This window comes from Drosophila virilis, chromosome 2 (assembly GCF_030788295.1).
Source record: "Drosophila virilis strain 15010-1051.87 chromosome 2, Dvir_AGI_RSII-ME, whole genome shotgun sequence".
NCBI classification, from domain to species: Eukaryota; Metazoa; Arthropoda; class Insecta; order Diptera; family Drosophilidae; genus Drosophila; species Drosophila virilis.
The window spans coordinates 22968199-22994491 of record NC_091544.1 but is presented as its reverse complement, the minus strand read 5'-3'; the positions used below and the strand labels follow the sequence as shown (position 1 = coordinate 22994491).

General features: G+C 37.3%; 3 protein-coding genes across 14 annotated transcripts in view; all 3 read right to left on the bottom strand.

Moving 5' to 3' along the window:
- Positions 1-3419: 3419 nt before the first annotated feature.
- LOC6629949 (probable maleylacetoacetate isomerase 2) lies at positions 3420-4506 on the bottom strand. The gene is made up of 3 exons (XM_002052971.4): positions 4072-4506; positions 3666-3996; positions 3420-3609 (listed from the first exon to the last, which is right to left on the bottom strand). Exons 1-3 carry the CDS (start codon positions 4352-4354, stop codon positions 3480-3482), a joined length of 744 nt encoding a protein of 247 aa, XP_002053007.2. The 5' UTR covers positions 4355-4506; the 3' UTR covers positions 3420-3479.
- Positions 4507-5368: 862 nt separating this feature from the next.
- Positions 5369-9009, bottom strand: GstZ2 (Glutathione S transferase Z2). Of its 3 annotated transcripts, none has more exons than XM_002052972.4 (4): positions 8642-9009; positions 6230-6407; positions 5834-6164; positions 5369-5776 (listed from the first exon to the last, which is right to left on the bottom strand). In XM_002052972.4, the coding sequence occupies exons 1-4, from the start codon at positions 8663-8665 to the stop codon at positions 5647-5649; spliced, it is 663 nt and encodes a 220-aa protein (XP_002053008.1). In that variant the 5' UTR covers positions 8666-9009; the 3' UTR covers positions 5369-5646. The 3 variants fall into 3 exon arrangements, with proteins under 3 accessions (XP_002053008.1, XP_070063687.1, XP_015027269.1); XM_070207586.1 differs by lacking the exon at positions 8642-9009 and adding an exon at positions 7751-7774; XM_015171783.3 differs by lacking the exon at positions 8642-9009 and having other exon boundaries at positions 6230-6533.
- Positions 9010-9366: 357 nt separating this feature from the next.
- The window catches only part of LOC6629951 (uncharacterized), a 32846-nt gene continuing 15919 nt past the window's right edge, over positions 9367-26293 (bottom strand). For 3 of the 10 annotated variants that reach the window (XM_070207003.1, XM_070207002.1, XM_032432856.2), the window contains 9 exons: positions 24177-24519; positions 23422-24116; positions 22775-22893; positions 21995-22700; positions 21560-21931; positions 18419-21499; positions 17552-17713; positions 16917-17365; positions 9367-15346 (listed from right to left, as the gene is read on the bottom strand). In XM_070207003.1, coding sequence (XP_070063104.1) covers positions 15157-15346; positions 16917-17365; positions 17552-17713; positions 18419-21499; positions 21560-21931; positions 21995-22700; positions 22775-22893; positions 23422-24116; positions 24177-24519 — 6117 coding nt within the window. In that variant the 3' untranslated portion in view covers positions 9367-15156. Of the gene's footprint in view, positions 15347-15372; positions 15688-16208; positions 17366-17551; positions 17714-18418; positions 21500-21559; positions 21932-21994; positions 22701-22774; positions 22894-23421; positions 24117-24176; positions 24520-26293 lie in introns of those variants that run through there. The other 7 variants (XR_004302726.2, XR_011416097.1, XR_011416096.1 and 4 more) reach the window with 7 other exon arrangements.

The following is a 26293-nucleotide window of genomic DNA, read 5'->3' as shown; positions in this document are numbered from 1 at the left end:
AAAGATAAAAACATATAACTAAGAATTGGAAGAGCGCAAGAAATCGAAAAATATGGTATATAATATACTTGAAACGCAGTTTTTGCTCTGTAAAATAACATATAAAGCAAATTATAAAATAAAATTATATAATATGTAAGTGCAAAAAAAAAAAAGGATGTTACATTTAACAATCAAATCAGTTTTGTTTTGCTTGTATGGTAAAGAAAACATAAAAATACATATATACGTATGTAGTAGTATGTAAATTCTACATAAAGTTGTTATTTATAATTTGTTATGCTTTGCCTCCACACTGTTATTAGGACAATTTAACAATTATATGCATAATAACACATATATTTATATACAGATAATATATATAAATATATGCACACACATTAATAAACATATATATACATATACCGATAACAAGTGCAAATGGAAATAATATAAATCTTTTGGAATGACGAAACGTTACAGATTTATAATATATGCGATATTATGACATAATGCGATAAATGTCAGGTTCGATGATGCCATTCTAGAAACCGAAAGCTATGTGGAATATATGGCTGCATACATACATATTCAGACATTCATATGTACATGCCTTCTCCATTTGCCATTATGTGAAAATAGGCGTCTATTTAATTGGCAACAATAATAACAAGAAACCCTCTAAAACTTCGGCAACAAACACGACCCATTCAAATATTTAACACTATGTATATTATACATATTTACATGTACGTGTATAATATACAATATAATATATATATATACATACAAAAATAGCTGTTAGCGTGATACATAACATTATTATTATTTGATTCGTACAAGTAAAAGGTTTGAAGACGATACAAAACAAACATCCAATGGTGCTGCGCGGACTTGTACTTTCTAGTGAGCACCTTGGCGGGGCAATGTGCAACTCAGCTAAAAAAAAACCTTGCAACATTTATTTGTCATTATGCGATGTTTGTCATCCATTTATTTAAGCAAAGCAGACTTGCGCTCATTGGTTTGAAGCAATCTAAAGCTTTGATCAGATTTGGGAAATCAACATACATATACATACATATGTATGTATATATGCATATATTTTATGGCGAAACAAAAATGATGTATGCATGATATTGTTACAATATAGGTAATAATTCATTTAACAGTGTCACAGTCAGACGAGACCTTCTTATATTTGATATATCAATTTACCAAATGTCCAACATAGTTACAATAATTTTAATTTCAAAATAAAGTCAGTCAGTAGTAAGGCCAAAGTAAACGTTTGTGGAAATTCAATGTTTTGTTCAGTCTTCTTTTTATATATCGTAGATTTCAACAAATGGAAACCTAAGATAGTAGGAGCATACGTGAGTACCTTAGGATGAAGAACATAACTAATAATAGACAAAATTTGAACGTTGCCTTCACGTTGTGTACTTGCAACTGTTGCAATTTCAACTAATCGCAATAGTTTGCAACAATGCAGAACAACGTGTGGGATTTCATTTGAAGCTGTTATACAAGCCACTAGATTTAACAATTAAATCAGCAACACCAAATATAAACAATATAGAAACTAACCATTTTCTCAACATTTCTTAGACAAAGTCAACTACTTACTAACATGAATATTCAAATTATGATGAAGAAATACATAGGTATAACACTTTTCACACAAAATTGTCGAAACTCAGTTGCACTTTACGAATACAAAGAAACGAACTCTTAATGCAATTTTAAAATTATAAAGCAAAAAACCTCAATTGAACGGTGGTCATTTGAAATGCTCGTAATCGCAGAACATTCAAGCAAGCAAAACATCATGGAAACTCATTCAAAAGTAAAAGTACTAAATCTTTTATGATTTGACTGTGATAAAAATAATGACAAAAAGAGATGAAGTGAATGAATTACCAAATGAATTGTATAATAGAGTATGTATAAATTGAATGTATGTATACACATGAATGTAACCTTCAAGCAGGTGCAATACTGCGGCTCTTTAACAAATCCAATAAGTAGAATGAAAATTGTTTGGTACGTGCTCATAGTGCAACACCATGTGCGGCCTAGGATATGTTGTTTAAATAGCGATAATAAGTATGTATTTAATTACTGCGAAACAGAAAAAAAAAAAACAAAACAAACAAATAAAACTAAACAAAACGAATAAATATTAAAGTTTTACTTATATATATTAGCAAAATATTTAAAAAAATTTTAGCAACAAAAGATCGAGCAAGGTATCGAGTAAAAAATAACAAACAAGAAAACTTAATTATTAACAAAATGCAATAATTATATAAACAAATAAAAAATTGAAAACAAAACATAGATGATATTTAGTTATGCTCTATTAAAATTTATAATCGATTGAAGTTTTCTAAGGATGAGGTTCAGCTAGCGAAGCAGAAGGTTTTATAAATATATTTATCTATTATTTTACTTGAATTTCAAAACTATATATTATAACTCACACACAATCTTCATACAAGTAAGCCAGAAAATCATTTCTTCAATATGTTTATAAAAAATGCAAAAAATTATGACTACAAATAGTCTAGAAAGTGTTAAAAAAAAATTAAAATCAAAAGGTAACGTAGCTCATTCAAATTAAAAAAAAAAAACACACTCACGTAATTTTGAACCTACTCGTATAATAAATCAGATCTTGTACAATTTGGCAAGAGGCGCTAACGGGACCGCCCAAATCCAAGAACAAATAGTAATCTACATATAATTATATACAAATGCATAGTACATATAACCTAAGAGATTCATACTCGAATTGAATATGCAACAAACTCTTCAAGATCAGCGCGACAAAGATAAAGAATAAACAGCGGCAGGCTGGATACAATAAATAGAAAGCAAATATATAGCTATGTAGGTCCGACGTGTCGATATGACATTCTACTGAACATAATGCTAATGGTAATGTTATGACGTGCGTCCGGCGCATACGTATGGAATAGTAGTTATAGTCAAATTTGTTGAGTACATATATATATATACGCATAAAAAACGGAACACCAACAAATACATACACGTAATGTCACATATTAGTATGAGGCGCTAAAAGATCCGTACTAAATAAACAGAAGTAATTGTAAAGTAAAAATCCAAGTCAAGGTACATAAAGAGTTATAAAATACACATACAAATAACATGAATTACTCATTTAAGAAAGATTATATAAAAATAAAAACAAGACAAAACTAATAAAGAATATATTAAAAAAAAATGTGGTTTTTCTTTATTTATTTATTATTTATTCTCATATTACAGATGCCTTTAAAAAAAAAAGAATGCAGCCAATAACCAGGACATTTGCAAACTCAAAAACTGCAGCAGACAAAAGGCCGCAGTCCTATACATCAAAAAGTCGATTATATAGTTTACAGCAATATAAGAATAAATAGCTAGGAGAATTACAGGTGCGTGTGAGATGCAGAGGATTTATTAGACCATGAGTTGTTTAAAATAGTAAATTATTTATTTGCCAACTTCGGCGGACAGTCTGGTTGATTGTGTGGATGGCTGGCGCGAATAGTTTCATTAGTCGCCAAATTTTGATCGAGCTGCAAGATTGTGGGATAAGGATCCAAGGTGACTTTGTACCTGAAAGAGGAAGATAAATGTAAAAAATTTTGCGTCTGTATGATGATCAAACTCACCTTCTGGCGTTGAAAACTTGTGGTACAAGGCAGCAATCAGCCATGGATATTTCATCGCCCACACAGTATTTCCCAGACGAAAGCGAAAGCACCTGCTCCAGACCCCGAAAGCCACGTGATATCCAATGTTGCGCCCACTCCCTGCTCTTTTCTTTGCCCAGGTGTGATAATACTAGTCTGTTCTGCAGCGGCTGAATACCTGAGCATATGATCTCAACAATCTCGCGCACTTTGGCTCGCTTGTGCGGATCCTGTGGCAACAACGGATGCAGCGGCCGTGTTTCATCCAGATAGTGCATAATGGCCACGGAATCGCATAGTGTCTGTCCGTCTAAGCGCAAAACAAGTACAAGAAATATTGAAACTACCAACAATTATGCGATCGTAAGGCATATGGGATGCTTACCAATTTGTAAAGCTGGTACCTGTTGCATAGGATTAAGTTCTCGATACTCATTCGTATAGCAGTTTATGGAGTCATTAGCCTCAGTCGTAACCAGACTTGTCGGCCTTAGTTCGTAAGGTATCTTTTTCAATCCCAATGCAATTCGTACTCGCCAAGAACAAGAACTGTAGAAATACGAGTAAAGCACCGGCCTTGTATCGGGGGAAACTATTGAACTCGACCTGCGCATTCCACACCCAGCTAAATACATATACTTTGCTGTAGATTTTCTGAATCCACTCATTGTATATAGGCAACTCGAAAGCCACGAATTGAATTGTTAAGGTAGTTTGTACCGGTGTTAAACTTTTAGAAAATTGTGGCTACAATCAGCAAACCTTTCTTCTTAGATATATATATACTATACTATATACAGTCATATAATAACAAATAAACACTTAGCCGACTACCGATTAACTATCGATACACAATGCATACATTCATCCGATATTACATTCATTTAAGAATTAACCCAAAATCGATTCTTATGAAATACAAACGATCGATTGAATAAAGTTAAGTGAGAAGTTTATTTGTTAAATACATATGTAGTTAATATTCGGAACTGTTACAATATTATGGATATTAACATAGTAGAATTGTATGCGAAATCAGGCAGTTCGTTTGATTCTATAGGATAGATCCTCAATACGATATGAGGATCGATTAATGCGTGATTCAAACGGGAAACGAGTAATTTACGTACATATAATTTTGTGCATTTATTTCATTGGGTTATAGTTTGTGTCGTGCTTTTAATTTAAGGAAATACAGTTTTAACTCTTAGCTTGTTAATACAATGTTAGTAGCAAAGAGATATTATTTGTTCATTGTTCAATTTTGTCACCCGATTAAGTTATGGTATTTAAGTATCCTTAATTTAAACACTTTCTGTATTTTTTACTTGTTCTTTACTTTATAAACAGAACGCCTGCTAATAGAGTTGACTGAAGCTTTGTACTTTTCAAAAAGTTCCTTGTAAAGCGCCCAACTTTTTTAACTTACATATGTATGTATACTTCTATATACTTGCGCATTTTGGTTTATAATGGTAATGTAAATTTGCACTTAAACTATTTTTGCTTTTTTAAATCCCTGAATTAAATTTTGCTTTTCATTATGTGTTCTTCTTGAATTTTTTTCCTGTTAGCCTAAATAAAATTCATAAAAATACGTTTATATATGAGTTTATCTTTTAGACCATTTTTTCATATTGAAAACTAAAGAAAATATATTTTTTTATTTGTTTTTTTTTTTTTTTTTTGAGAATTATTAATATTGATTTGTTAGCATGCCAGTTAAAATTTTATTTTTATCGATAGTATTTTTATGCATTTATGCATAGTTAAATGCTGTTAGCAATTTTTTAAATCACATCCGACTGTTTCTCTCAATCAAATCTCGCTTCTTCTCCATCTGACTCTAGCTCCAAAAATTGTTATTTCTCACTGTCGAGTTATACATATATTTGCTTTTTTTACGAACTGCAATTCACTTCTTCGTTTTACGGCGTTTTGCAGTTGTCGTCGGAAAATTCTATTTGTTTGGCAGCTCCGGCGGACAGTCCGGTTGATTGGAAGGATGGGCAGCTCGGAATGCTGGGTTGCTCTCCAGCTCACGATCAATGCGTAATATAATCGGATATGGGCGCAAGTCTACGTGAAATCTGAGGAATATTGTCTTAAGCCTCATTTTATCTGGTTTCTAGTTATGTGGGACTTACCTTCTGGCATTAAATACCTGCGGTACAAGGCAGCAATCAGCCATTGAGATTTCATCACCCACACAATATTTGCCTGCCGAGGTGGACAGTGCCTTCTCCACGGCACGGAAGCCACGTGTTATCCAATGCTGTGCCCATTCCTTCTTCTTTTCCTCGCCCACGTGGATTAGAACAATCAGGTTTTGAAGTGGTTGAATACCAGAGCAAATGATCTCAATTATTTCTCGAACCTTAGCTCGTTTGTGTACATCTTGCGGCAATAGCGGGCGCTGGGGTCGTGTCTCTTCCAGGTAGTGCATAATAGCCACTGACTCGATCAGTGTATGTCCATCTACATGAAGGTTAAACAAATTTAGAGATCTTTTTGACACAGATTGTGGCATATGATGTGCTCACCAATTTGCAGCGCCGGCACCTGCTCCATAGGATTTACCTCGCGGTACTCATTGCAGTGTTGCTCGCCGCCAGACTTGATGAGACTAATAGGCTTGATGTCATAGGGTATTTCTTTAAGATTCATCGCAATCCGAACACGCCAGGAGCACGAGCTACGCCAATACGAGTAGAGTATTGGCTGTGTACCGATAGAAGCAGAGTTAGTTGACATTTTTATAGAATTGCTTATTGCTATGCTGCCAGCTCGTAGTATGCTGACAACGAAATGAAACCCTCAGTCAGCCAGCTGCCATATCAGGCCCATTTCTTGTGATATCTGTTCATTTGAATAAATAATGTAAGTCGACATAGAACAGAACAGGTTGATACTGATAACGAGAGCACAGACTCATCACACATTTTCAGAGGTGATCTGGTCAAACCAGTTGCTCAGCAGCGAGTTTGTTAATTTGCTTGTTGTTTCTCTTGCCGCTTGCTAAAATTACGCTATTGTGTTTATAACTAAGTAATACTACGTGCTGATCAAAATGATACATTCAAATGAATTGAGTATTTGAGGTGCGCCACAAGCGGTAACAGATCTGGCATAACTTGCTCTAACTTGAGCCCCTTCTGGTAACGCTAAATATATAAATCTAACAACTTTCATTGACGATTGATTAAATGTCTCAGCAGAGAACTAAACTTTAGAATTCGCATATTTTCGCTTTCGAATATCAAATATTCTATGTTCTAGCAGTTGAAAACACAAAAGTTGTTAAACAAAACATTTGGCCAATATTCGTGTGATATTATTTGAGTTCTTGTTATAGAACTGCAGTTGTTGCTATTTTAATTCGGTTCATCATTCTGCTTTTCGCAAAAGAAGGTTGAGGGTATTTCCTAGTCGAGCACTACCGAGGCATTCTTTTCAAATACTAATAGAAAAATCTGAGCAACGCCTTTATATATGTAATCTGTTTTCGTATATAATAAATTATCTGCAAAGCTATATTCGGATTCGATTTTAAATATGGGAAAGCAATTATTTCCTTTGACTAACTTTTCTTAAAGCAGATAGTTACACATTGATGGATTAGATTGATATCTAATAATTTGGTTTCTCTCTGTATGAAATGTTTTTGTTAGAATTTAAATGCAATCTAAAATTCCAAATTTGTATCCTTTTGCTTTAATTTTCCTAAGACAGGATTGAATTTTTCGAAGTTAAAAGTGTTAATATCAACAACAAAAAAAAGTGTATTGCGAAAGGCAATATAAATATTGTTTTAAGACAACTTTGATTTTACTGTCTGATGTAACTTATAGTGTATATGTAATAAACAAAATAATGATATAAATATAAATTTTATTGAATATGTGTTAGGAATTTATATATCATTATCTAATAAAACATGGAAATGTTATCAACTGAACAGTTCTATCAGAAAATCATAAGAAAATCATAATAAAACCTGCCCTATTTTATAGTTTTTAGCACAATTTGATTTATTCCTATTGTCCTTTTTTTGGTATACCCACATGATTCATTTAGGGGCCGTGCGTTAATTGACAATGCTGCAAACGATATGAAAGTTGTATACACACTGACCGCCTGTACCAAAAACCGAAATGTGTAGAGCAACAGTAATAAAAGCCAATGGTTCCGCACAAGCGCCAAAATAACATACATATGTACGTATGTTTGTGTGTGTATGTTTGCAAAAGGACCCTATCCAGCGATTCCGGGAACAAATGAAGGCCCACATAGGCCAACAATAAAACGTCCGTATGTACGTGTGTCTATATGAGAGCGTAATAAGTTGCCTAAAAGTTCGTTGAACCCATGTGAAAGTAAAGTCGGTAGTATCCAGAGATAGACATGGAGCCGAGAGTAGGCCGAGTCAGCACCGAGCACCGATATGTGTCGTACATCAAGGTCGACTAGGGGCATTAACCTTAACCAATACGACGTTGTCCTGGTTGCTATTAAGCAAGAACAGACCCGTATGACGCGCCAAGGACATTCGCAGACGTCCATGGCGCTGCGCTCAAGAGCTATCGCGAGCGAAGCACAAAATGGCTCACAAGTTTCGCTGGGGTGCTTTTATAGGGGTTGCTTCTGAGTGCACGCCACACTGTAGTTTGAGTTGAACGCAACCGGCAGGGTTGTCGAGTCCATCTATTCGCTAATCCGTGCTCCCTTTGTCGTAGGCAACGCCACAGCCTAGCAACTCTGTACGCGCCATTTCTCAGTGTGTACGCTAGCGAAAAAAGCTTTCAGTTCTGCGCATGTGCGGAAAACGCATGCTGGCAGTATGAGTTTAACTCAAACCAGCGGCGGCCGCTGGCACCGTAGTATGAGTGAGTTTTCAGTAAGGATTTTTTGCCCAAGGAGGCACAAAATTTTAGCGCCATTCACGCGGGACTTACCTTGGCTATGGCCGAGAGGGACATAGCGTTATGATGATACTTTGAGTAGTTAATTTTGAAGCCGTTTAAACCGAACGCACTGCGAAAACTACAATTTGCCGACCGGACGGGGGTGGGGTGCAGCAAAAACTAGACGTGGGCTACGTAAGGCGATCAAACTTCAAACTTCAACCTATCCACCACCGACACAATAATTGTATTATCCAAGTAGCTATTGCAATAACGCTTTTGCCAATGTAATTTGGTGTTGTTCAATTTGTTTTATCTGACTGCAGGCGACCCTTAATGCACTCAAAGTCGAGCTCCGACAGCTGAGGTAAGCGCGGCACGCAGCAGCAAAGGAAGACAGCGACTGCGACAACGACAGGACACGATGCCAGAACGCAACTGAACACACTGAACTCAATAAACGAGTGCGAAAGCGAAAGCATAGGACAATGACAAAGCTAACTGAGTAAGGGAGAGCGCGAAATGAAGTGACGAAGACAGACAGACAGAGAGAGACAGAGAGAGACAGAGAGAGGGAAAGAGAGAGAGAGAGAGAGAGAGAAGGCAAGGAAAGACCAACAGAACACGGTAGCAAAAGCTTAAAAATTGCTGGTAATTGTCTTTGATAAGCTTTCTTAGCTTTTTTCGAAACCAAAGAATCGGAATTATCATAAAAGAACGTAACCAGAATTATTGTTAATAATAGAAACTATTGTTGTTTTTTTTTATGACCACCAGTTTATTTGTGTTTTCATTTTAAAATTTTTTTACTAGAGTTTTTGTAAGTTTAATTCATTTCCATTAAGGTTGCTCAAATGATTTTCGATTAAATTACGCGGCTTAAACCTAAAGGTATGTAACATATGGACTAAAATAGTTAACAACTTGTTAAAGTTTGTTTCTACAGAAAAACGTATACAAATAAATACCTAATATACATATGCACTTATAAGTACATAAAACTAAAATAACATCAGGAAATTGAAGTTTAACAAATTACAAACATTAATTTTAGTTCTGTTTTGTAGAAATGCAACAATGTGTATAACGACTTTTAAACAGCCGCACAACCAATAGAATATCACACCAAAAATGGCAGAGTACAACGAATCTAACAAAGTGTAAGAGAGAGAGAGAGAGAGAGAGATACAGTGTGCGTGTTTGTGTGTGTCCGTGTGTGTGTGTTTGTGTATATGGATGTGTTTCTCTAAGGATACAGTGAACATTGCTAACTAGATAGGTAACGGTAATGCCAACAACAACATCGTGAGTCGTTCTTCGTTGAGGCAGGATTCCTGACTGTACAGATATCTCCAGTGGGTGTACCGGACCTGGGCTTTGGGTACAACATTCATAAAGTTTAACTACCTCAGCGCTACATAAGTTCTCGTTGTCATTTTGCTAGCTAACAAAATTAACTGTATAAGTGTATACATAAGTATGTATGTATGTATAAAATTGCCAACAAATTAATAAATTATTGTTGTAATATTTTTAGAAAATAGTGTCCATATATCATCATATTCGTGGTCGTCATCCAGACGTTACCTTTTGTTTGCAAACTATGCATACATTTTTCGTAATCTTTCATTTGTTGTTTTTTGTTTTTTTTTTTTACTTATCCTAATGCATTCGAAGAATTGACTACAAGTTAATGGCAAGAGCCACACCTTTGTTTTTTGTTTGCTTTTTTTTGTTTTTTTTTGTTTTTAAAGAGTTTACATGTACAACATACGTTACACATACACATACAATACACAATAATCATAATAATCATAATTATTTGAATGTTCAATACAACTGGTAACATCATGCTAAATACAATATGCCATCATTATAAGACAATTGCTCCAATATGCTAAAAACTTTTCATTCTATTATAATTATCAGAGACGCAGCCATAGTCGAACATTTTTGACCATTTTAGCAATAAATAATTTTAAAAATTATTTGGAGGGAATATTCATGATTCTCAAATATCTTTACGTTATTCAATTTGATATCAAATGTAAGTGTAAAGAATATTTCCATATGTATAAGAGAAAAAAAAAATATCGTATTCTTCTTTGTTTCACTAACGAAAGAGATATAGTTTTTGTTTTCGATTTAGTTTCGTTGAAAAAATGCATAAGTTATGTGCCAAACAATTTGCATTTGTTATTGTTAGGTACAAAAAATGTAAAGCAAAGGTAAAGCAGTTTTGCATTAAATGATAGCATGTAAAATCCTTTTACCGTTCATTTCAATTTACACCTATTTTGATCATCAGTTACAACCATGAAAACATTTATGTTTACATTTATGCATTTGTACACACACATACGTATGTATGTACAGACATATATGTATGTACCGTAAAATATTTCTTACTGTCTCAATAATTTTAGACCAATATAATTATGTGTGTCTGCCTTTGTTTTTCTTTCTGTTTTTTTTTTTATCATTTTTTTTTTTTTTTGTATTTTAGAGAATTTACATGCTAAGTACAATTTACGTTCAACAAGAGGTTATAGCATTTTAATTAATGCCATAAAGTAACAGTTTCTTTGTTTATAAAAGATTTTCATATTACAGTTAAAACTTACGTCTGAGAGTTGTGTACTTGTATATGGTACTTTATTTTTACATTCGTACTGTTGGAGATTCGGGAAAGTACCCACATTGATCGAATCAGTAATACTGAGCTGTAAAGTTAGTTGCGATGAATGTGTGCACGTGCGATTATAGGCCTGAATTAGTTGCGATGAATCTTGAATCTTGAATCTAGATTACCGTGTGGCATAATATATACATATTTAAAAATAACTTTAAGCTTATGATTCATTTAGCTGATTGATTAAAAGTGTCTGCATATGGTTCAAACCTTCAAATAAAAATTTCAATCGAATCGAATCTCACGATTATAAAAGATGTCATGAAAAATTATGCAAATATGTATATACCACACTTTATAATAATTCTCGTTCATCACTAGTTCATCAGACCTATAGAAGTATGCCTTATATATTTGCATTATCGGCAACTTGCCTGAAATTTTCACTTATATGCTAAACAGGAATGCAACCATCCATAGAAATTTGGATGATGATGTCTGTGTTTACTATGTATACATGTATTGAATGCTTTTCTTATAAGTTTTAGTTTCATTTTTTTTTTTTGTATTTTAAATTAAATTGATATGTCTAAGAGCTATTATCAATCGTTTTCAATTTTAAAAAGATTCTGTTTGGTATTGTTTCTCGAAGTAATTCAGTTGTTCTTGTTAATATGAACTTGTGCATTTGGTTAACTCCATATAAGAAGTTCCTCAGATTGCACATCATTTGTATATTAAAATTATTGTTAGAAAGTGATTTTTGCGAATACATAAGTAGGCATACGCTTCAGTAAGTACAATTTTATCTTAACTATTCGAGTTTTATATTGTTAATTCACTTGAGTTTGAGTTTTGAGCTAAAATAAGTCAGTGGCCCATGAGCGCGTGCAGATCCAGCATTTTTTTTGTTTATTTTTTTTTTTTTTTTCTGAGCTTATATACAGATTTTATAGTATGCACATACGCTCGATTTAATCGTATGTGCATATGTATATATATATATTTATATATATATAATTATATTATATTATACATTCTCGTACACTTAATGAACAATCACAACGCAGAGTATTCGAATAAAGTGCTGGCGCCGCTGAGATTGCAGTTTCTTTTGAAATTAGAGGAAAGTGAATATAGCATAAAATATATTTCACAGATTGTCATATCTACTTTGTTTGCGTTTCGACTAACGAAATAAAAATGCACCCAAATCGCATTGAAATAACAGATACGAATATTTAATCAATAAATAAGGAAATATAAAACATAAAAATAAATTAATAAATATATATAGATAAATATGTGTGTAAGACAAAAATGAATCGAGCAAGAAGTTCTCATTTGACTAGACGGTAGGACTTACAACTTGCAGACTAGTTTAATATGCTAAGTATATGTTATTATTTAACTCTTCTTCTTATTCGAAATATGGCTTTTTTGTCATTAGGAAACTTTATGGTAAAGCAACAAAGTACCGAATCTTACTTAACATTACCTAAATAATACAGCTAAGTACATATTTATTATTTATGGTATATACTTTTGCTTAAGCACACATTTGAAGACTTTATTCATAATACTTAAGACTTAAGCTTGAAGGCATTTTTTAATATATATTTTTTTTTTCAATGCTTTTCAAAGTAAAGCATTATGGGAAAGGAAGGGAAGTTGTGTCTATGTATTGACTAATTCGTTGAGAAAATGCACACAACATAAGTTGATCGTCAGAATTTGAATTTTCTATTGCACATTTGTATTATTTGATGTATGCATAGATTTGTTTCTGCTAACATAGACCACATACATTTGCGATTGTACGCGTATATATAAATACGTTTTGGTACAAAAATAGTGTAGCTGTCTTGAGAAGAGTCTTTTTTAAGTGGCTTCCGTAGCCCACAACAAACAGTTCTGAAGATGCTTAGTGGTGGGTTGCTTTGGCTGTAGCTGAACCTAATTACATTTGTATTCATATGCAATTATTTACCTACATAACATATTGAAATTACGTATCTATGTATGTATGTGTGGGTGTATTTGAATTATTAGCAAGAATTAATACATACTTTTACACTCACAAATACCAAACAATTATGAACATTATCTAACTAAGGGCCATGAACATGGGGTCTTTCTTTATTCAAGTTCAAGTTGAGCGAATACAACGTAAGGAGCAAAAGATATTCTAGCACAGGTTTGTGCATCGGAACATGTGTATATGTATAGCAGTATCCTGCATCCTGCAGTCGTGTCTGAGTATTGATTATTGAAGTTCAGGACTGGATTCCGAGTTTAATACTTATTTACACTAGCTGATGTCCTATTGATCGATTAATGAGCATATTACAACCTTGAAAATTGCTAAGAGTTTGTTTGCTTTTTGCTTGGCTGTGTCGGTTCGAGTTGGTTAGTTTGATGTATGTAGCTCTAAATACAAGTAGATTTAGCATGCATTTTTTTTACAGATACATTACATTACATAACATTATACTTATTTACGTCATAATATACCACTGGCCTCGTAAACATTTATTGCGTACATTCAATTGATCTATTTGCTGTAGTACATTAGCTCACTGTCCAAATGGAAAACGTGTGATTCTTGTTGTTGTTATTCATCATTTTACTGGCAGATTTACTGTTATACCAATTAGGTACGCGTACATATACATTTATATTAATAATTAATATATGTTTTTTAAGTACTATATACCTACTAAAAACGTTATGTGTATATATTGTGTGTAGCTGGGGCTAAACAAAAGATGTTTTTTATACCCTAAGTTATCGCCTCGCGGTGAATGAGTGTGTGCTTGTGTGTGTATCTGATTTATCAATAAATATTATATGTCTTTTATGCATTTGGAGAAACATTAAAATAACATTTACTTAGTAGATACAAATGTATATGTATATAAAGAATTTACTATGTATATAAGTATATTTACAATATATTTATCTACTTATATGCATGCATTTTTCTTCTATATATGTAGTTTCTATTTACAATATGGCGGTAAAAGTTAAAATGTTTCAATTTGAGTTACACTTTGTTTTTCTTTTTAGCTAAAATCGTTTTTGATCTCACTCAATATCACTTGATTTCACTAGAATTTTTATTTGCTTTACATATAGCAATTAGCAATAGTTTAGATGTGTAAGTACAATAAAAGTTTATGTTTTTCTGCTTGAAATTGCTGAATTGGAGCTTAAAACCTAAAACAACAATGATCGTATAAGCTAATATACTTTTGTATGTACTCAATCATGTACATGTCGTAACTCTTACTAGCTAAACACGTATCGCAATAAAAAAAGTATCTGTAAAATGGGATGCAACTAGTTTAAGTAGAAAAACATGTATTAAACAGTACGTACGGGCTACTAGATTAAATCAACGTTGATTTGGACTTAGGTTATAAACTACAGTCGAGTCGAGAGTCAAGAAAAAACGCCTACTGTAAAAATACGGTAGGTATATTTAAGTGTGTAACACAAATATTGCATTTGCCTACAATAACTAGTTAATAACAATTCAATTTGAACTTGCTTCACTGTTAGTTAAATTTATGTACAAATTAGACTATGACTCAGATCTACATATATCTGTTAGTATCAAGCCCAAGAGTTGTCTAGCAGAGACAGAAAGATATATAGGTAGATAGATAGTGAGATAGGAAGAGTGTGTAGAAAACATGTGAAAAGTATGAATTAGAAAAATGCCTTTAACTGCTAAATACATCAAAATTACAATATTAATTTACTTACAATACACATTTAACTCTGAGCTTGGTTATTTTTTCATAAATGTCTGTATTTTACTTTACTTCCGACTGTAAACTAACTTTATATTCTAAGAGTGGTAAACAATGCTTGCTGCTTGCTTTACGCGATTGTCAATCGATGCTGATGCCTGGCTATCTAACCATATCTAAGAAGATGCGGTGGCCAGAACTGTTACTGCAGAGGGAGCCGATGGTACTGCTGATGCTGCTACTGCCACTGTTACTGCAGACAGAGTTCCATTGTTAGATTGCTGTTTGGAATTTGATGATTGTTCAGCTTCTTGTACTCGATGCGTTTTCATATGGGCACTGCGGCTTTTGACCTTATTGAAGACTCTGGTAAATACAAAGACAGAAGAGTAGCAGGTGTCTTATATTAGAGTCTTGGATTAACAGGATCAGTACACAATTTAACTAGAATGCGAGCTATAGAATATAAGCACAGTGAACACTTAGATGTAGAAGGGAACACAGATAAAGCAGAGAATTTTTATTATCTAAATTACATGCATATAAGTAGATGTATAGATTTTGCGGTGATGCATGCAAAAATACGAAAAGCTTTTTCTTTCTGTTCTATTTATTTAATTTGTTTTTGTCGGTATTCTGTTACTTAGCCTTGTGTGGAGATAAATTGCTTTGTTGTTATTATTTACTATGGAGAGTACAGAGTTTTGCTTGAAAGTTTCGAAACATAAAATAGAAAATCAATAAGTATAGTTGTAAGAGAACGAAAGAGTTAAAATTTATGTGCGCTGGAATTTTGTAACATAATGAATACAATTGCGACGATTCTTCAGTTGTGATCTCGAAACAATGCGTTATATACATATTTGTATAATTTAGACCAAATTTTAAGCCAATCAGATGCTCAGGATCACGCATAAAGCAAGCTCCATCATGGTATGAAAGAATTTCACATTTAGAAATTGGTTAAAATCGATGATCGAATTTCCCAGAAACGGTTATGTGGGTGTTATATTTACAATAGATCAAATGCAATTGCCATTTAGCGCTACATTTAGAAAACAAAATATGTAAGTACAAAAATACATAAAATCAGAGAACAGAGAGTTACGAAGTAATTAAGAGACAAACAGAAATGAAATGAAAGAAACGCGAATTGAAAACATAAAATTATAAATATATATGTCATATATATATATTAATATATATATATATGTATATATATACTTACCCTTGGCTTTGACGTCGTGGCCCAAGCGATATTAATCGCCCTGAGGCTGATATTGTGAGGAGTTGATTTCAGTAACGCCTATTTGCGACCTGTGACACTTCGCTTTAAAATTGCAATTTATTGAATCATTTATTGATTTGATGGTTTAAGTAGGCGCGCGTTTTGTAATTGGTATTGGTGATATTGTTTAATTTTGTTTAGATTGTCATCATGGAACAATAAATACAATACAACAACAATAACAACAATTATTATCGCTCAATGAAAACGTTAACTAAACGGCATGAAAATTTAGGACTGATACATGGAATTAACTAAATGCTGCAAAGAACACTACGAAATCAAGGCATGAAGCAAACCGAGGCTAAAATATAGTAGATCGATAGGAAAGGAGCTTGACAGTGTAGAGCAGAACTTACTATAAGAAATCATAGTTTTTCAACGAAAACAAAGTTACGTTCAAAACGAAAACGAAGGACGGAAAAAGGATAAATGAAAAACCAAAGTGATAGTTATTAGCCCAGATTTTTGGGCTCAATTACGAATAACTTTTAAGACGAAAGTTACGGCTACGATATAACGTGCTTTACGGCCTTAACTCAATACGGGCACTCAAATCGCTCAATATGCTTGCGTAATTCAAATTTTCATGAGCTGGTATTTTAGGTTTTACGAATTGTTGTGGATATTTTCTTGGGGGAATCTTACTTGCCGCACACCTTGCAGGGAAATTCACTCTCCTTGGCTGTATTGGAATTGTTGCTGTTGCTGCTGTCTTTTGATGCTGTCGATGTCGTTCCTGCTGTTCCTGCTCCTGCTGCTGCTGCTGCTGATAACAGAGCAGTATTTATGGAAGAGCCTGGTGCAATGTTGTTGCTGATAATATTGTTGTTGAGGGTGGAGTTATTGCCATTGGCGTGCGTTATGATTGTTGTTGTTGCACTGTTGCATTGATTGGTATGGCTACTAGTCTGGGATGCGCATGCGTTGTTGCTATTGTTGTTGCTGCTATTGTTGCAAGTATGGTTGTTGTTGGCACTAACTGCCGTGGCATGCTGGTTGTTGTTGTTGTTGTTGTTGCTATTACTGTTGCTGGCATTTCTGCCATAAGCGTGTATGCGAACATGACCATGCAGAGCTGCTTTCGAGGTGAAGCTCTATAGTTTGGTCACAGACGCGTAGTCAAACGCAGGGAGATATATTAGCAGTATGTACAAGAAAGAAAGGAAAAATGAATGTGAGTCAGTTTTGAGGACTTGTTCTTGTGCTATGGGGCTTGGCAGGACTAATTATGGTTATATGCCGGACTCTATATATTGCAGCATTCATAGACTATAACTTACCGCCGAGCAGTCGGCAATCTCGCAGACGTAGGGCTTCTGTTCCACCGTTGGAGTGCTCGCAGGAACTGGCTCCATCTTTAAGTGAGAGACCTTGTAGTCCACACATAGTTTTTTCCAAAAATAATACATTTGAACGCATTCGCCCGAGGTCTTCGTAAGTAACTGAAAGGAATGTAAATAAGATTGTGATTCCAGCAAGAGAGCTCAACAGTAACAAACATACTCATTCTTGTTTCTATTTTGTTGGTTCAAAGCTCTAACAAGCCAAAAAAAAAGGGATGTTGGTATCGATGCTTATCGATATTCAATTAAGCCCTCGAGAGGACGCAAGACAAAATATTCTTTTTATTATTGATTTCAAAGATGCGTGATAAAGATTTATCAGGCTTAAGCAAAATATTTTAGCCTGTGTTTCAACATTTGGGTAATAAAAAAATTCAAATAGGCAGAGGCTATCGGAAAAATTTTCCATAAATTATTTAGGTTATTTTTGCAATAGTTGGTGTAATACTCAAAAATATAATTGAACGGGATTGATCTCGTTTATCCCCGCAATTTGAAGAAAATAAACCGATCGTTTTTTTTTTGGTGAAATAAGTGAAGCGGATTTCTTGCATTATCTCTTAATAGTTCCCATAATTAAATGTATGCTACGGCAGTTGTAAGATCGAGAAAAACCTTAAGGTGAGGCATTGAGAAGCGTCAACCAAAGATTTGTTTTGCCTTAGTTCTTGTTCAATTTTATGTGGAAATAAAATTGCATAGCCCAACTATGAAGGTTACGAGAGATTTTAAGCTAAAAGACCTTTTGAAAACTTTCCTAAATAGTAAAATATAAACATAATTTTGTAAGTTACTAAAATTTACCTCGCTGGCAATTTTTCCAAAATCCTTCCCGTGCTTCTCCAGGCCACGTAGAAACTGCTCTAGCTCATAGGCAGTCCATTTCATTTGAAACGCGCTGGACTGCGTTTGCAACAGGGTGAGCACCGCCGCCGCTGAGTTGCCTTTGGCCTCAAGCAGCGTTTGAAGGGCTACCTCTTCGGAATGGCTACCCATGGGTACGGCCGAGGATTTGCTGAGATCTATATAACGCATTAGTATCTTCTCGTCTATCTGTACGCTTGGATCCCAAAGTAGGTCTGCACTCATTGTTTCCTTGGTGGATTCTTCGGGCGATTTACAGGCTGGGATCTGCGCTTGATAAGTGGAACCTAGATTCACCTTGGACTCATCGCAGAAATCAACCAAGCCCACAGGATCGCCAAAGTCATCGTCAAAGACGTCAAACATTCCTTGGCCGAGCTGCTTACGCACATTGCAATAGAGTCCTGTGCCCTTGCGATCTGGATTAAGAATTGGCGCGGGTGTGTAGTGGGTGCGCGAAGGCTTGCGTAGCTTTGAGCGATGCGGTGAAAGTGTTTGGAATTTCGAGAACTTGTGCACATCCTGTGCTCCATTTGAACGCAGGCGACGCTTTAATATGGAATTAGTTTGGTTGGACAGCGGCTGTAGATTGGAAACGCTTGGTGTTGGAGTGACTACTGGTGTAGCTACTGCTGCAGGTAATGCAGCAAGCATAGGTTTGCTGCAGTTATTTTTGATACTGTCGCCGCAGGCAAAGAGCAGGCTCGCATCCAGTTCAGTTGTCTGACCGGCATTCGAGTTAAGCATCGAGGTAAATGCTTGTTTATCGTTGGAGGTGCTGTTGCTGCCATAAAGTATTGGCTGCAGCAAACTATTCAGTGGCTGCAGCATCATCGACTGCTGATTGGTATCTAGGTACTGTGTTTGACAGGACACGGGAGTAAAGTTGGTGAGCATAAAGTCTGTCTGTTGTTCCTGTTGTGGTTGTTCAGATTGAATTGCAGACTGCTGCGGCAATTGCATTTGCTCTTGCTGTTGCTGGGATTGCTGTTCTTGTTGCTGTTGCTGCTGCTGTTGCTGCTGCTGTTGCTGATGCTGTTGCTGCTGATGTTGCTCCTGGTGTTGCTCTTGCTGTTCCTGCTGGGGCTGCAGTTGCAGTTGCTGTTGCAGTTGATGTTGATCGTACAGTACGGTGGTAGACTGCAACTGCTCGACAGGTTGTGTGGTCGATGGCGTGGACGTTGTCGTTTGGACAACCTGTCGCTGCTGTCCGAATTCTCTTGGTGAGGAGGACAAAAGCGGATCATCAGAGTTTGGCATCATTTGGGATTGCAGGCCCAGCCCCGGTAAATAGTAAAGGTCAATGATGTTCTCGCCCTGCTGCTCGCTAGTTAGCTGCAGTTGCATATTTTCATCGGGCAGCACCTCACGTAGCACCTGCTTAACATCTTCTGCAGATCCAATGCCACTGGTGAAGAAGGACTCAGACAGAGGCGAGGTAGCATTTCGTGAATCATTTAGGAACTCCTGATCCTCATCGAGAAATGAGAGATTCGTCTCGGCAAACTCCCGCAGGTCGCATTCGGCATCGTCCTCGGTGCTGTTCAAGAGATCTTCCACCTTAATGGATGGATCGAAGCTGCTTTCTTCCAGCACCGACTTTAGTTTAAGTATTTTCTCATTGTCATTATCACTGAGCTGCTGCATGGAATCGCTCTCGTCTGTTTTAAAATAGACTTGTGAAAAGTCTGTTTTATCGCTAAAGAACGTGTGACTGGCATCCACAAACTGAGCCGCAGCATCCTCTACAAAGGGTGAGGATTGAGCCACATTCTCGTGGCTAGAGGGTGGCGTCGGGTAGGCTAGTGGCGAATGCAACGGTGACGAAAGCAAGCCTAGGGTGTTGCTTCCACGCATGTTGGCGATGGCCTGGATTTGAGAACTGTTCTGCATGATAATCTCCTTGGAATGAAATTGCTGAAAGGTGGGTAACGGCGTTGTTTTATTAAGGTTGCTGGCTGTGCTGCTGTGTACAGGATCGGGCTCCAGCTTGACCAGCCGTGTTTGAACATTATCGCTGGCCTCACTGAGCAGCGAAAAGTCCTCGGAATGTTCGCTTTTGTGCACTTCATCCTCGTCATCGTTGAGCAGTTCCATAGTATCCACCGTTTGCAGTAGCATTTCCGTGTCCGACACATTGTACACCTCAGCGTCGTCGAAGAGATCGGATGCATCCGCATCGCTAGTGTAAGTTACAGTGTAAACACCTCCACCACCAGCTATGCCGTTTGCTTCACCGACACCCACACTCTCCTGGCTGGGCGTAATGGTAAGGGAGAGGGGAGTCCCGTCTGGCAATGATATACTGCTTGCAGAACAAGTTGTATTGCTGTCGTTGGTTGTGAGAGCGTTGCTAGAAATTAACTTGCTCTTGGTGGACACCACGTGCACATCAGAAGGTATGATGACGGTGCGATTGTTGTTGGTAATAATCTGCCGACCAGTCTGGACACTGCTGCTAATGGTTGTGAGCTCTGAGCCGCCAACATTGCTTAAGATCAGATTTGTACTGTTTTGTGCCTGTAGCTGTGTTTTCTTAGAGGCCACGGCAATGCGCGTTCCACGCTTAAGTAACTCAATTAACGTCGAGTCCTTGGAGTCCGCGTTGCTAGTGACACCACTGATGCTACCGCCGCCCTTAAGAGCCGTCAGTGCGCTCATGGTAGTTGTCGTTGGCACGTTGTTGGTGGTAATGGTAATGGTATTGGCACCACTGCCCAAATTAAGGGTTTTGGGATGTCTGTGACCTCCGCTGAAGATCTCAATACTTTGCGGCAGTCCAATCTGCTGTATACTTAGCCCAGAGGTGCTCTTGATAGTGGTAGCCGCTGGCAGCACCGCTGTAGTAGTACTGGTGCTGGTGGCTAGTGCCTGGCTCAGGCTGCTCGTGTTACTCTTCGGATTTAAGAAGCTCTCTAAGTCGCTTAAGGAGCGGCGAAGGCTGTTGCTGTTGTTGCTACAGCCACCAACACCTCCGTTGCTTGCGGTGCTGCTGGGTGGAGCAGGCACAACAAAGGCGCCCTGCGAGACAGGAGACGGCATTAATTTGAGTCGTTTTATCGGGGGCTTATGTCAAATCACCTTATTGATGTCCTTGCGCTTACTAATGATCTTCTCCTCGATAAGGGCACGCACACCTATGCTCGCAGTCTGCAATGGCGGTCCGTTGGAGTCCTTTTTCTCGCTGCGCTTGGTTTCCGGATCCTTTTTGAAGTAACCGCCATGCAGACGCATGTGCCCATTAAGAGCGGGTATATTTTTGAACTTGCGGTGACATAGATTGCACTCAACTGGCTTGTCGATCTTAACAATATTGAGCAGGTGGGGATTAATAGCGGCCACTAGCTGCTGGTTCAATTCATCGTCCTTGACCTCGTCGGGTGAACTTGAAGCGGACGCAACCATATCGGTACCATCCTCCACGGTTACGGTGACATTTTGCGCATTATTGAGCTGAAAGTATGAACAGCATTTTGGGTTAAAGGTCAATACATCTTGGGCTTATCCAATGCTTACCAATTGCATGTTCCACGTGCGTGGACGTGCCGAGACTGGTGCTGTCTCTGTATTGATCTTATAGGAGCTGACGCTGTTGGGCGAAGAGACCGTCACCTGGGCACTGGTTTGCTTCGTCTGTTGCATGATCTTGCTTATGAGATCGAGTTGCTCGCGCGTTAATCCATCGCCCTCTAAGGTTGCGCCATCACTAAGCGTAATTGTGGGCGAACTAGTCAGAACGGAGCTGCAGCTACCGCCAGATGTTGAGCATGATGAGGATGTTGTCGACGATGCTATTGAGGATGTCGAAGTGGTGGGCGACAGTAATGTGACTCCCGATTTAATGGGCAAATTCATAGCCTTGATCTGTTCATCGGACAGCGCAATGCCAGTGGCAGCATCCACCACAGAGCTGCCTGTGGAAATGTAGGTACGAATGCAAGTGGCCCCATCTGGCGAGCTGGCGTCCCCACTAGCTGTAGCCGGTGAAAGACTTAGAGAGCTGGTGGCCACACCCACACTACTGCTGCTGCTGCTGCTGCTTCCGCTGCCGCAGTTTGAGCTAGCTGTGGGCGAGAGTGAGTTGTTATTGAGCGTTGCCACGCCTCCATGGTGATTCTCTGAATGACGGCGGAGAGAACGCGCATCGCAATATGATTTGCCGCAGCCATCTGCCTTACACTCGTAAGGCTTCTTGTTGCGATGCGTCATCATGTGTCCGTTTCTGGGTTGGAACAGGAAATTTTGATTGAGTAGGTTAGTAGATCAGTAGATCGATGCAACGCTTCATTAACTTACAAGTGATCTTGCCGCTTGAATGCCTTCGAGCAGAGCGCACAAATATATTTCCGCTCGTCGCTGTGCGTCAGTTTGTGCTTGGCCAGTGCCGAAGCATTTCCAAAGATCTTGCTACAAATCTATAAAAAGTACACCAAAGCAAGAGAAATGTAATTAGCATCACACTCGGACCTCAGATGCCGTCTACATTACTGAAAGCTTTGCAGACGCCCCTATAGGCTATTTTGAAATTTTAATGAGCCACGTTGCGTATGCGTAATATAACATACGTAATTCGCAATAGATAATTATGCTTGTGTTTATGAAATAAGCATAACCACCGACGCAAATTTTGCCATGAATAGGACAATTTTTTACATAATGAGAATATCAAAATATCAGAGTTAGTTGATCCGTAGGTTGATTTTTATTCTTCTCAAATCGTGTATCGACTAAAGAGTAGAATTGCGAAAATTTGCTGACCCTATTTAATATAATCCGTAGGATAGGACAGTTCAATTTTTTAGTTTTTAATATCTTTGTGGCAAAATATTTTTGAAAACAAAACAGCAAATGATTTTATATTTGATTGATCCTGTGGGATGGGTATTATTCAAATGGTAAATGGTTTATGATTTGGCACTTGGCCAGTATAGCTAAATACGCACCTGACACTGCTGGGGTCCGTGACGAGTCGGCGAGGATAGTTTGGGTCGGCTCTTTCTGGGTGCGTTATCGACGGTGATAATGCCAATGCCGGTGGCTGTGGTGTTCGTGGATGCTGCTGCAGTTACAATACCAGGAACATTTCGACCGTTGCTCTTGAAGCTTAAACTGTGACCACTGCTGCTGTTGCTGTCGTTGCTGCTGCTGTTGCTGCTGCTGCTGCTGCTGCCAATGCTAATGCTGCTGCCCACGGATGAGGCGTTGCTAAAATTGCTGCTGTTGCTACAGTTGCTATTATTATTGTGCTGACTGAGTAAACTGGCTGCGCTGCTGGTGCTGCTGTTGCTCATAATCTGCGCCAGCGTCGTGACATTGGTGGCCGTGTTGCTGCAGCTGCTGCTCCGTATCAGGCAATTCTTTATGTAGTTGGTCTTACTGCCGCCAATGCTGCTAATGGTTGTATTTGTGGAAGCGCTTACAGTTTGCACGCTGATCTTATTGCTGGCACTTCGTCGCGTTATCGTTATTTTATTTGGACCGGCCAGATGAACTCCAGAGCTCGTTGTTGCTAGGGTGTTGTTCAGAATTGTTGTTGAAGTGCTGCTGTTTCTCCTGCTGCTACCATTGATGTAGCTACTTCGTTTACTGTTGTTGGTATAGATGTTAGTATTGCTGCTAGTTTGTTTGGTTTTAAGTGCTGAAAATGGCATGCATAAATGTAGTTAATCGATTCAAGCCCGAACCAGCTCTGACTTACAGGCGGTCTGTATGGTGCCCAAGACATCTGCTAACATGTCCGGATCCGGATAGCCAATGGTCAGCGCATTCTCCAATGCTGACGTTATTCCTGACGATGCCGAGAACGTTTCAAGCACTGTGACGCCATTCGCTTGGGTGCCTAATGACGATGTTGATATTGCATTTGTTGCTATTGTTGTTGCTGTTGCTGTTGTTGCTGTTGTCGTGCTGTCGGCTGCCTCCAAGGCATTCGCATCTCTTAGTTGCAGTGTTACGGAACCCTCGCTGCCGACAGATGCGCTGCACATCAGCACGCGCGGTGCGCTGAGATTCGTCAATGGCAGGTGTATGCTCTTAGGTACCTGCCGGCGGAAAAAATATAGAGGGGCAAAGGCTAAAAGCTGCTTAATTATGACTACACCTATGCTAATATACATTTTGTATCTGTGTGCTTTACTGAATAAGAAAGATAATTGGAAAGAGGCAGAGCTACAAACACAATATGCTGTCGTGTCCGTTCTAAATGACTGCCAAAACCTAAGCGACAACTGAAGGCGTCTTCTGCGGCTGTCAGACGGGTTTATGTTAGATTATTGATAATTCGCGGCAACTGTCACCTAATGAAAGACGCGACGCATAATTAATTGAATTTAAATGCATTTCACTTTGAGTCACATGCCTCTTTACATTGTATTGTAGTAAGCACGGAAGTCAAGCGTCCAACAATTGCAAACGTCCTCGTTGCAATATAAAATACTTAGACTTGTACGCATTTGTATGCGCAAAGCAATGTTAGATTTTAGGGGCAGCCTTTTGATATGTTTGATATGACAGCGCATGCATATATCTATTAAGATAAAATATAATCGGTCGATGTTCTGCGTTAGATCAAGTCATACATATTAAAATGTATATTTGCCAAATGGACTGTGGCAGAGGTGTGTGGTAATCAAAGTTTTATACGCCGCAACGTTTGCCCAATTATTGAGGCTTGCAATGGCCCGTAACAGCAAAACAAGAGCAAATAAACAAAAAAGTTGGGCATAAACTTCCAGAAGTGTCTGCGACGATAGCCGAAATTAAAACTAAAACGAAGACATTCGCATAAATTAGTTTCTCCGAGCACATAAAATTTCGCATTGCATAAATAAACAATATGTTTATTGTTTAGTTGTGCGCAAAGTGAACAGCGCACAAAAAATGAAAAGTTACCCTGATCTGGAGCAGTAGCCACAATTGGCCAACTGCCTAAGTGCCTAAGTGGCCAAATGCCCAAGTGGCCTAGTGCCTGCCTCTGTGGGCTAAGCAGCTCAGGGAGCGGCAATTTTATATGTTGCGTTAATGCTTTGTTTATTTTAAAGTGCTTGAACATACAATGAATGGACCAGGTGAGAGCTCTTTTTAATTGGTCTCTGGTTTAATCACTTATTTAATGAATGTTTTGGTAATTTGCGTACTTCCTTTTTTTATTCTAACGATATGACTGTTGACTGTTGTTATGTTAGCCGGCAGACGGGTAATAATATACTAGACAATTTTTTTATATTGATGCTAATTCTTCCCCAAAGAAAAAAATTGAGTGTGGTCCAGTCTCGCATAGCATATATTTGTAATTTTTGATATACATATGCACAAAACCTACATATGTGCACGAATACAGCAAACAAGCACATGTTGGGAAATGCATCCTTAAATATTTTCTTTATTTAGTTTGTTTCATATTTACAAGGCAAAAGTGTGGCATTCAAATAAGAGCATAAGCCAAAAATCAAATAAATATCATTATAAAACTAAACAAATCAATTTTTGGCACGAGTTATCGAATATACTCAGGGGATTATAGAAACGCCAAAATACATAATAAAACATATTTAACTTTCTGACAATTTTGCACAGTCAAATAAAAAAAGTTTATTAACTAATAATTTTATTTTTCATAGGGTGTCTTGTAGTCGAACATTCCCGACTAGAGCTTTCCCGCTTTTAATTACATACAACAACGCAAGTTATTTACTCGCGGAGTACCTTCAATTAATATTTATTATTGTTTAGCAGGGTTGAATTTGATGCGCATGGGCTGACTGATAAAAAAAAAAATCTCGGCTAACATGTCAGGCTGTCATATCACAGCGGGGG

Coding starts and splice junctions, on each gene's coding strand:
- LOC6629949 (XM_002052971.4), bottom strand. CDS start 4,354: ATGAGTGGATTCAGAAAATCTACAGCAAAGTATATGTATTTAGCTGGG. Junction 3,997..4,071: donor GGTACCAGCTTTACAAATTG/GTAAGCATCCCA, acceptor TTTTGCGCTTAG/ACGGACAGACACTATGCGAT. Junction 3,610..3,665: donor CAAGTTTTCAACGCCAGAAG/GTGAGTTTGATC, acceptor TTCCTCTTTCAG/GTACAAAGTCACCTTGGATC.
- GstZ2 (XM_015171783.3), bottom strand. CDS start 6,440: ATGTCAACTAACTCTGCTTCTATCGGTACACAGCCAATACTCTACTCG. Junction 6,165..6,229: donor GGTGCCGGCGCTGCAAATTG/GTGAGCACATCA, acceptor ACCTTCATGTAG/ATGGACATACACTGATCGAG. Junction 5,777..5,833: donor CAGGTATTTAATGCCAGAAG/GTAAGTCCCACA, acceptor AATATTCCTCAG/ATTTCACGTAGACTTGCGCC.